Below are 12143 nucleotides of genomic sequence, written 5' to 3' on the forward strand. Positions count from 1 at the left end.
ATACATTTTTTGTTGAGTATGTGAGTCAACTGGTCAACAGTTGCGGACAAATCCCTTTACAGCAAAAAGGAGAACGTTCACTGTTAATTGTTCAACGTTAGTTCATTCCTAAAAGTCCATTGTTCGAAAACAATGACCTGATCATACGTTGGTAAGTTCTTGACAACACCACCCGCTCGTGCCATATCTGACCAATGTGATCACAATACTGCATACAAGCCAAACTATTAACTCTATTCCCCAGTCGTACCTTTCCAAGCCATTAACAACCTGCAACATTTTTTCTCAGTTCGTTTTCTGTCAACACAAAATGTTGTCCAAACGTCCATCGATCATACGTGTTAGCCTGATAAACATCGAAAGCTCGAGCTAACAGAGGATATTGATCAAGCAGCACATGTCACAATTGCTAATGTAGCGTCTAAGTTTCTTTGTGGATGACCATGGGGACTCCGGACTCGCTAACCTATCCTCCCGTCGCGCTGGAGTACTTTGATGTGTAGGCTGTGGACAGCTTTTAACACTTTGACAGAACAGCTTTTTCACCCTCGATTAACCCAAGGAGAACCGTTGACTCCAGACATCAAATGTGGCACTTTCAAATGTCCCCCATAGAAAGACTCTCCTTCCCAATTGTATTGTATTGCGAATCAAGGTATGATTTTGAAGAGACCCGTGCCGTCAATACATCAGATATTGAATAGGATCCATTGTCCTGGGACACTTGATTTTACGGACTGAATTTCCTACCACACCAGTATTTAGGATGAAAATCTTCAAAGACTCATCGTGTCATTTGACCTTGGATCCAATGTCCTTGACAAGGACATCAGGGAATTGATGGATAGAAAACAGGCAATTACTCGACCGAAGACCGTGGCCTGGGATTACTAGAGCATGCCCATGGTGTCGAGAGCGCTAATCTACGATCTTTGCTCCTGTTGGAAATAGACTCGATGTGCTTAGGATGTGTTGATTGCTTGACCATAGGACTAACCCTTCCCGTGCCTTCATCGGTCAGAAGGAGGTCAAAATGGGGCCTGCTAGTACAACCTCAAATTAAAGTACTGGTGTTTTACGAATTCGTTATCACTTTTTTGGCAATCTGTTCCCCACACCAACCAATCTCAAACACTGAAGAAGAAGCATATTGGTTACTTAACTAGTATTACAGGGTGTAAACTATATTGCGTGAAGAAGACCTGAATATTCCCCCTCACGACAAAAAATCCATAGTATCAAAGCTGGAAGCAATACAAAGTACATTGTAGAGAGAGAAGATTAGCCACCTATCACGGAGACTACATAATTCATTAGAGGAGACAGTATGATACGTAGAGACAATAAAAAATGCCTTAATCCCCATCGAGTCATTCATGTGATGAGAAACGCGAGGACACAACACTTCCTTGAGAGATCTTACGTCAGATGCGTGCCGAGGGATTCGTGTCCAACCCCGCGGAGGTGCCTCAGCTGTAATTGCTTCACATAGAAGAATAGACAATTAGAGACTATAGGAATAGCTTTTAAGACGATAAAACACAATAGGATGATGGTTTTTGCTGTTTGTATAGTGTTATTGAATGAGAGGCTAGCCGATTGTCTGAAGATAGGAAGGATTTGTGACGTTTTCCCGACATAATCACTATTGTGATGGTAATTGTATTTCCCAACCAATCCTTCACTAGTTGAAGGGAATTGGAGTTTTGCAGCAACTTGCTATATATATATGTTTTGCGTTTTGCGTAGATTTTAGAAGGACCCGTTTGTGGTACATTCAATACGAACTTGACCAAGATTCTCACAGGTTTGTGTTAATCTGGCGAGGGATCCCATCTTTGGGATCTATTCAGAAATGCATCTGAGACATGCTTTTACTGTTACTTCCGTAAAGACGAATCTACTCCTGATCTTAAGAGATGCGTCCCTCTCTATCAACTGTGCAATATCACTTTTTCTTCGTTACAGGTGTGAACTGCAAGTACATGTAGAAGTAACGTAGAAAGGGTACTCCAAGTTTCTTTCTCATATTGCATTCCACCTGTTCTTATCGTTGCAGAACATCATCAAATATACCAAGGATCACACATCAGTCAGGTGACGAATGGTTTCATCGAGTCTCCGTCGTTCCCCTCCAAATATAGGATTAATAACGACCGCTATATTTATATGATAGAAAACACAAACTCGCAGGGCTTCGTTCAGCTGATGTTTGATGACCTTCATATACATGCACTCAGTTATATAGAGGTGAGAAGAAGTATTTTGTCAAAAGGAGCCGCTGTGGACAAGTGGCTTTGACTCTTGGCTAGTGGTCAAGAGGTCCCCGCCGCAGTTGGTGTGGGAATCTGGGCAGATCTCTTTGCCTTACATTCCTTACTCCAACCAGATGTCAACGTAGTAGTCAGAAAAGCTTAGCTTACAGCACTGATTGAGCTGCTCATCTGAGGTCTGCTAAAAGATTTCAGGAGAGGCCGGGGAAAAAAGTCAGATGATATCCACTACCGTTGCTGATATAAGACTGACTTTGATTTATAATTGAGCCATGAGGTTGAACTTTGAATCTACCTTCTGCTTAGTCCCCCCCCCCCTAAGTATTCAGCAATTCACGTTTACCTTTGTTCTTCCTGCTTTCAGGTTTATGATGATAAAACTTTACTTGCGAGTCGACTGCTGGGAAAAGTCAATGGTGGCGCAGACTATGCACAAAGAGTGGCGTTTGCCTCCAGGGGGCGTGTTCTGGGGGTCGTGTTCGGTACAGGCTGCTGTGATGAATCAAATACATACTATAATGGATTTAGGGCGGAATACAGATTCGTCTCTTGTAAGTATAACACGCAGCGAGATGTACATGTATGTGTGTTGTGCAGTTTCTAGTGGTCGGTGATTTGCCAAGTCATCCTGTCAGCCGGCAAGTCTCACTTCCCTTCAAAGACACGATTTTTATGGTAAAGTTAAATACCTACCCTCCTTACCCCAAACACCATGCATGGCAGGCCAATTTACAAACTGAAAATCTGTTTGACCTTATCTATATTCAATCAAAATCATCGACGTCTTCGGAAGAAAAGTCTTGACGAGCTGTTCATTGATTTCTACCAATCCTCAAGCTTACGCTAAAAATCTACCCTTCGTTTCCGGGCCGAACTTGGTTGAGTCTGTTATCAGTTTCCTTTAGCAGTTCATTAGGAACCCTGTGCGACATTGATCCCGCTAAAACCACCATCATCTGAGGGGATCAGAGCTGAGCCAGCTGCTTTCCCGCGGAATTATTCCTGAAATTATAAGCTAGGTATATAGTGGGTTGGCGTGTCATGCTATGGTGTGTCGAACTGTGGTTTAGCGGTCTGATGGCTGTTGGTGTGCTCTTTTAGCAGTTGTCTTTTGCTCACAATAGCGCAGTGTCAGTCATCACCTTTAGCTCGAAGTCCTCCTCCTTAACTTTATCAGTTCCGTACACTACCGTGGCTTCCTTCTTGAGAACTGCGTAACATTCCCAAGGTCATTTCAAGGTCAGACCTGTTGCTCAAAGTTTACGGGATTATCTTTATCATCCGCAAGCTAACTGTTGGTGGGGTTCATATATAGATGACTCATTCAGATCAATCGTGCCTCCTGATGACTTTTAATTACCTAATTAGTTCTCATAGTCTATCTCTTATTGATATTTATGAGAGTATCAGATGATGTACTTGTGCGAGTTGTTGCTAAGGTTGTGGCAGTACTTGTTGTTGAGCTTAGTCAATACTAAGGCTGCAGCAGTTCTGATCTTCACTGGTCATCTATGTGACCAGTGATAGCTGTCCGACCTAGTCATCTGGAGGTTGACTCCAGCAAGTGCAGGCTGTGCAGTTGATTTACCGTATTGCATGCCTATTTGCCACTCTACATGTAAAAATATGTCATACAACAGTTAATAATGATTACTTTGAGGGAATTAGGCTTAGTCAGGCATGTCAGGAGGAGGCGGTTGCGGTCCTGTCACTTTCTCCACCTCTTCGAACTTCTAGTCTCGCCTACCAACACCTTTTTGTCACATGTCAGCCATTACCAGGAAGAACCAAGTTGGAATTTCTGAAGAGCCAAAATGGAAGTTCGGAATTGCTGGTCCCATTATCTTGAAAACAAAAGTCTTGCAAGTCAACTTCCTCTGAAACATCCTTGTCTTCGACTACTGCTACTCAACAGCGCATTTTGTTTACCAAAGTAATTGACAAATACTTGGGTCGAACAGGAGGAAATAGAGGGTATCCACTGATAACGCAAATCAACAAAAGAACATCTAGAACCATGCCATGGCTGCCTTGTGATGTGACGAGTGAAACATTTTCCAATAATGTCATGAAATGGAGCGGAAGTTATGAAATATTGAATGGTGTTCGCCCTGACATTTTGTACTGTGTGTTTTGAAAATGTTTCAGACACTTTTGTTGCCTATAACTCCTAATTAAAAGCACGCTGATGAAATTAGTGGTTAATGTTGGCTGATTCTAGGAAAGCAATGATATCCAAACTCACATTCACATTCATGGTATAGTCATATCCATCTTGCCTTCAAAATGGATGAAATATTGTAAAAATTAGAAGCTAGCAATTGTGTGGTTACTTTTTCAAAACCCATATAGCTGATGAAAAAGACACCACAAACTCATTAAAGTCTCAAATTTTCAATTAGCTTGACAGTAAAAGAGCAACAGGCTTTCACCACTCTTTGTTGGCAAAACTCATCTTTAGTTGTTCAAGTAGCAATAATGAAAACCTCAACGTCTTCGGAGAAAAAGTCATTTCATATCTTTCAGAACAACACCATGTCATATGCCATGTCAGATGCAAAACAGAACGACATTCAAACAGCTCTGAACAACTACAAGACACAATTGTCTCGGGCTTGCGTTTTTTGATGAGCTATTTCTCGTTCTTGGAACAAATCAATAAGGTTGCTGTCACTAGAAAGATGTTTGTGGCATCTCTGAAGAAATAATGTAGATCACTACAAGAGCAGACTGCAAATCAAACACTTGGTTTGAAGAGCCGAGGAGTGCCACGAAATGGCGATAGTTTTTCTCATGAGCAACAATGTCAATGGAGGTCTCCCTCGAGATACAGGCCTGTTTTGTATCTGACATGGATGTTGTGGAGAGCAGTTGAGCTTTAAGCATCATTTTGATGTGGAAAAATAACGATTTGTTTGTACGATAAGATGAAGGAATGGCTGCAGAAATGTTTTCAATTGTCTGCTCCAAAAGCACAATCGATTGACAGTCGGCCGAAATCATGCACATCCAGGTTGTACAGTCATGTCGATGTAGTCATGTGTTCATATTTTTTTGAAACCACGCTTTTCATGTTTTATTTACATTACAGATCCCCCGAATGCTTGGTTGGAGAAGCCAGTCACAGGTATGTCGAATCGCACTTAAGGGTTGACCACAGGCACAACTACACAATTGAAATGAAATCCTTAGGCAATGAGAATTCCTTCAAAATAAAGAGTTACCCAAGAATTCTAATCATGACCTTTTTCTTTTTTCAGAATGTCCGCGATTAAAATCACAGGGCGGCTTCATCCTCCTCCAAAATCTAGCTCAGGACAGCGAGTATTACGATTGTTTATGGGTGCTGAGACCGCCCCCTGGAGCCCAGGCTTATGCCAAGGTTGAAATAGTACAGCATAATAAATGTAAGTACAAGTACAAGAGGTTTACAGTACAAAACGAGTGTCGGTCTGCCAAAACTCAGCTGTATCCGTATTCCACTCATGAACTACCGTAGCCTATGTCGTACTGCACGATTGTAGACATTTCCTGAAGTAGATTATAGTGCGTGATCTGGTCGCCTAATCTCACCGTATCAAGTCACAAATGTCATATTGTACGAGATAGCTACAAGATATTGGATATGATTGTGGCAAGAAGAACAGAGATTTCTCCATGGTGGCTATTGTGATTGGATCGGATCGTGTATCTATATTTAATGGCATTTATAGGAGGACGCTTTAACTGATCAATAACCGTCGATACATTGAGAGCGGTTTCATATCATGCAACAGAACATCTGGGTCTTTATCTCTCACTCTTTATTTCCAGTATTACTATAATCTGCGGGGTTTTCAAAAAGTCTGGAAATATCGGTTGCTAAACTGAACAATGACTGCATTCTACATGTTCCAATATTTTCGTAAACGTCATTTACTGATTGAAAAAAGGATAATCTGACTCAGAAGCAATGTGAATTGATTGGGTCAGGGGGTGAGAGATTCTCAAATAATTCATCACCCGGACACAACCTGTAACTGTACTATTTGTTATGCAATTCACCGATGACAAGATTACACAACGATATCACGGCGACAATCTGCCGACGACAAACATCTTAATCATCGTGTAAATAGTCCGAGGGAGCTCCGGTCAATCCCGCAGATTCATTGATGAAAAACGTCAATGTTACGCGACGGCTTCTTGACTTCTTGATGACCGTCTGCGAGGCGAATATACGTAAATTGGATCAGAGGCGAGATCCAGCCCGGGGTTTATGACGATGAGGCTGGGACCAATACCTTTAAGGGTTGTCGTAGTGGCATATGGCATATGTCAAAAATTTCAATTTTGAGGGACGGCGTAGAATACGACAGTTGTATATGGCGATCATTTCTCCAAGTTACGTCTCCTTCTTATATAGATACCAATTACCAATGAAGCCAACATGAAAAATATCTTCCTCTCCCGATGCCAATCAGTAATTAGCTTTCCTTGATTAACTATTACCCGCTAAGTTAGCCTGGCCATTGACCTTAAATGTAACGTGTAATCTGGCGTAAGATACAGAATTGGTATCGGTCACTGTCATGTTGGACTTGGAATAAACAGATTGATTGGGGTATTAGTAGTCCATCATTCCACCTGCTTTTACAGTCAGGTTTGACCTTTTTCTCTTCTAAAAAGACCATTATTTGTTGACATGGGCTGAGGCTATATATGCACTTAACCAGCATCGATATGCCTTGTCCAAGACCAGACAGTATATCAACCAACTCAACAATATCGCAGCAACAAATTTGATCTCGATAATTTCACTTCCGTCCTCGTCAAATAAGATTCAATATCCTGTTCCGTCCGACAATATTTCCACAAATGATTGGGCCGATTTGGCCAATTTCAGCTAATGCGTTTGTCCGCGGCTGTTTGGAAATAGGATACTCCATAATAACATGTCTTGTTGGACTCTATAACTAAGAATTGCCCAATAAGTGCTTGGACAATGCAGCGATATTGGCAAACCGAGATGGACTTTTGTAGCTGGGGTCTCGGGGAAGTGGATATCCGATTTGGTTGAATATTCTGACTGTAGTCATGTTACTCGATAGATTGTCAATAATGTCACCTTAATGGTTGACCTCTACTTGGCTGATTTGTTCAGGTATGAGCAGTTGATTCCTGGCTTGGTCGGTGGGAAAGGCAGACGTCTCGAGGTAGACTGTGGAACTATATTCCAATTGCCATACCCATTGAACGACTCAACTCAACTTGTAGTATTTACCGACAGTGCCAATGCCAGTGAAAGAGAAATACTCGCCCAAGTGAGGAATATGAGTAGCTTGTGATAGACCCCTTTTTCTTGGCTGAGGAAGTTTAACCATTAGATGTAAAAAGCCACTTCCTGCGTGAATGGGCTGATATTGGTTGAAATATATTGCATTAAAGTGTTCCCTTATTTCCTCCGCATACCTCAATCGTTTCGGGATCAAAAGCCTTGAACAGATCTAAAGAGAGATCTGTGGAATCACCTGTGAAACGATTTCCCGCATCCACCCAAGTGATGAGATATTGGAACGTCTTGAAACTTTGATGCGGGGATGCTGCGTCGGCCAATCAATACCATTTATCTGATTCCCTGCTGCACTTATTCGAAATGTTATCAATTTGAGTCAAATGTACTTGGGGAGCTACGATTAGCTGAGGGAAGAGATGAAGGGGTATATGTAGTTAGCAATTGACGCATGCCAGGGCGGCCGTCCACAATGTAAGATCATTGGCCTGGTGATCTTTTCTTCAACCAGGAAGAGGGAAAGTCCATCACCAACTCTTGCTTGCCTGTGCATAGACGCAATGTACAAGGAATCTCGGTTTAACATCTCATTTAAAGGTAATGCCTGTCAGAGAAAAGTGACTTGCCTGAGGCCTCAAAGCGGTGTGTCGGTGTTGAGTATCAAACCAACAATGTTCACACTATGAGCTAGACATCATAACAGTAGACCCCGCCACATCTCTTCATGGGTTAATGCAATATATGTTCATATTATCGCTGTAAACATTGACACATGGACCGCCAAGTGGCACTTTACCGCCACAAGTGTGGGTCAATCATTCTTAAAATTGTGCGACGTCTTGAAGACGAAAAGGCAATCGACTCTGGCTTTATTATTAGCAAGATGTTGTTTGAACATGGTTATTGCACTATTCTGAGGCCACAGACCTTTGCTGAAGAACTATTCGCCAGAGAAATAGATGTTTGCTTTGCCCTGTTTGAAGTCCACCATGATCAGAGGCCTCGTGGCCTTGTATTGCTTTGGTAATGCACTGTTCAGAGGCCACGGAGCATGTACATGTATTTGTGTTGTATTTCCCTTTATTGTCGGCATGACAGATGGCCAGGAATAGGAAAACCTCTTCCAATTCACGGATTTAATTTTGTGTAGTTGCCTAGAGCAAGTTCTTTTGGCTAACATGAAAGTAATTGAACAGTTCGTTTGGGCTTAGCAGTCACTGGTACTCCATCGTTTAGTCCAAGGATGAGTAACAAACTGCCGGTTAAACCCTTTTTCTGTTTCATCTTTCATCTTTCTAACACTTGAATGAACTGCAAAAAGCGAATACGACGACTTCCAAATTGAAATGATTTGGCAACAAGTTTTCACCGGAGTGGAAGAAATGTGCTGAGTCATGGTGGGATGAGCCTTGAGCAGACGGTGTTGATGTAATCGCGGGGAGTAGACGACTATTAGATTCAGCGATCAGCAAGAAACTTCAATTTACAAATTGATTCAAAAAATCTTCAGCTGGAGATGCAATTCATGCCAGAAGGCCAGGATAGGTATTAAATAACCCTTTCCTTTTCATCCCAAAATGGAATTGTCGGACATGTTGAAAGATTGAGGTAATGAGAGAGTTGGCCACTGGCGATTAGGTGTTTGTGCCGTAAATCCATTGAAAAAGTTGAGCTACCAACCGATGTCAATTTCATTCAAAAGAGATCAGAACTGTATCAAACTACTATCGCAGTGATGCTGCCATTGGCAGCACAGTTTGTAATAAGGGAAAGAGAAGGCGATGCCTGTCAAGACAGTGGTGCTAAGACGTCCCCGGCCTAGCTATTTCATGGTCAGACATTTAGCATGTTCTTGCCAAACATGCACCACTGTTATGTCTTACTGTAGAAAGATGATCGTCGATGATTCACGCTTTGAGTTGACAGTCAGCACATCTCCCTGGCCACCTGTTGCAAGTCTCAGTACAAACTTGGCTGTGTCGCTTCACATCGCACCCTCAAGGGAGATTCTTTATTCAGGGGGCTCTCCGCTGAGTCATCCTGCAACGTGTAGTCAAACATCAACGTCAGTTCAGATCATTCACGTCACAGTCACATGATATGGTGCATTGGCCGCTCTCGCCATCTCTGTCCACCTGGACATTTACGGATAAGATTTGACTCTTCCACCGGCCTTTGCACCTCGTCCCAGCCCAGTATGACGTCAATTTTCAGCTTGAAAGAAAGGAAGCCAGAAAAGTCGTCATTGAAATGATTCTGCAACAAATATTCGAAGAGCAGAAGATCTCTGTCGACAAGATTGATTCATCGTGCTGTCATCTAATATGGCCTTGTGCAGACGGTATTGATGTTATCAGATTGGATGTGATGGCAGAAGATTTAGACAACTGCTTTTGCCTGCATGTCTTGCCGTGTGTCTCGCAACTTAAGGGATTTCAACCCAATGCAGTGCAGACGCAACAAAGATTTGGTACCAAATCTCCAATACTTTCCCACGAGCTGTGACTGTCACCTGCTTCAAGTGTAATTACATCAGTGTCATCTGCTCAAGGCCAGATCAGCATCAATGCCAACGGCTCAGGGCCAGATCATGATCGCCACCGATGACTCAACTGAGATTTTCTGCTTGAACAAATACCTGTTGCGAAGTGGGAGAATTCGTCAACTTTTGCAAATGGTACAGCAAGGATACCAGCTGCTTGATGCGAGTTCAAGATCACGAGCGATGACTCAACTCAGATCTTCTGCTCCAGCGAATACCTGTTGCAAGATCATCGGAGAATCTGCAATGCAACATTTTTTTTGTGAGGGTAGATCCTGGGCTCAAGGGAGTGGAGTATCCTGGCATTGGTGATAAAATTACGCCTAATTTTCCTGGCAGTTAAAAATAATATCAAAACCTTTTAAAAGATGAGGGGACATGCGCTGGCTACACCACTTCAGCCATTAAAATTTGCCCCCGTTACACATGATTAGGGATGTTACTTATGGCCTGAACTGTGACTATGTCTTGTTTTACTTTATAAAGTCAGCCAGCTTCCTGACTCGGTCCTTAATCCCCCTGTATACATTGGTGACTCCGCCTCGACAAAGGACACCGGACGCATCTTCCTCAAGCAGATGCCAATTGAGGTCCGTTTGTTCTTGAATAAGCGGTATTAGCTCTCTGGCTAAACTGATTCGGCCTGGCTGTGACCGGGACCGTCCCATCTCTCATCATGTTGTCAACACGGTGGAGCAGCCAGGACTGATTCGGCCTGGCTGTGCCTTTCTCATCTCTCTCATCATTTTGCCAACACGAGCCCCGTCGGTGGAACCCCAACGCCCGCCCTCTCGATCTATCCGTGGGCCGCGCCACTAGACTGTCAGCGCTCACGGACTCCGGACCTCCAGACTTTAGAGACCGAGTTTTTCTTTACCTTACAAATATATGTATATATAACCCGCTACTCACTTATATGTGGTGTTTTTTTCTTTAAGAAAGACTGACAGCAGAATGTAGATCAGAAGCCAATCAGTGCCTCTGTTTCACTACCATCAAACATTATGCAAAAACGCCTTTACTTTGAAGCAAAAACATTGATTAGCAAATGTATCTGATGCAACACGATGAAAATATGGCAACAAGTTTTCTTTCTCTCTTCGGTTCAGGATATTAAACTCTTGGCGCGTTTGTTCAGACCACAAGCGAGGTGCGTGATTTCCGCCGTCACAGAGGAATGCAAGCTGATCAATTACAACAGTGTCATCAAAATGCAACAAATGTTCCTAAGATAAAAGGACCATGACCGTAAAAAGATGGGGTGGCATTGATATGGCTATAAATATAAATAATGGTGGCTATTGTTGTAATGTACTGAGTGGAAACATGATGAGTTTACCGTGAAGTCACGTTGTCACATGTCAGCACTTTGAAAATTACTTGTCCACTTGTGATTGTGAAATGTGTAACAAGACCGGTGACAGTGTCACTTCTCTGTAAACCTCGCCATACCTGTTCGATGGCACTGCAGCTGGTCTCGTCTCAAAAATACCGGTAGGTATTCGCAAGCATTTTGACTCAGAAATAACTTATATCTGTTGTGTTTTTTGTTTCAGTCCGTGCCGCCAAGAGTGTCATAGATATCCGGGGTGGTGAGACGTCGGTGACCGACCTCCTTGGTACGTTGACAGACAGCGCCAGCCTCAAGACGCAGAACACCAATGGCTACACATCAAAGTCAGGTCTCTATATTCGCTTGAAAGGAAAGTTTCATTATGGTTCAAAAGTTGTCGTGGCGTATGGGACTTTCTTTAGCTCGAAACGTAAGTAAACCTAATCCCTACAACCTGCCCTACCAAAGACAAGAACCACTCTATATGCAACACCATTATCAGTAATTTCTGAATTCCTGGTACATTGTTATCGTAGACAAGCTTAATCCGCATTATTTATTAGGGAGTCAGATCAACCCCCTTTGGATAATAAGATCAATTGTGCTTGAGGCAGTTTAGATCAACCTTGTTTGCGGCAGTAAGATCAACCAGGTTTGAGGCAATGAGATCAACCAGACCTTACTATTTGTACATTATTATTTTAACAATTACGTATGCAACCA

The 12143-nt window shown here is 42.6% G+C and overlaps 1 protein-coding gene across 2 annotated transcripts in view; it reads left to right on the forward strand.

Annotated features, from left to right (window-relative positions):
* The window catches only part of LOC135495706 (uncharacterized), a 61737-nt gene that overhangs the window by 45038 nt on the left and 4556 nt on the right, over positions 1-12143 (forward strand). For both annotated transcript variants that reach the window (XM_064784566.1, XM_064784567.1), the window contains exons 3-7: positions 2060-2250; positions 2638-2824; positions 5365-5400; positions 5534-5680; positions 11644-11850. In XM_064784566.1, coding sequence (XP_064640636.1) covers positions 2060-2250; positions 2638-2824; positions 5365-5400; positions 5534-5680; positions 11644-11850 — 768 coding nt within the window. The remainder of the gene's footprint in view (positions 1-2059; positions 2251-2637; positions 2825-5364; positions 5401-5533; positions 5681-11643; positions 11851-12143) is intronic.

This window comes from Lineus longissimus, chromosome 11, assembly GCF_910592395.1.
Source record: "Lineus longissimus chromosome 11, tnLinLong1.2, whole genome shotgun sequence".
Classification (NCBI taxonomy): Eukaryota; Metazoa; Nemertea; class Pilidiophora; order Heteronemertea; family Lineidae; genus Lineus; species Lineus longissimus.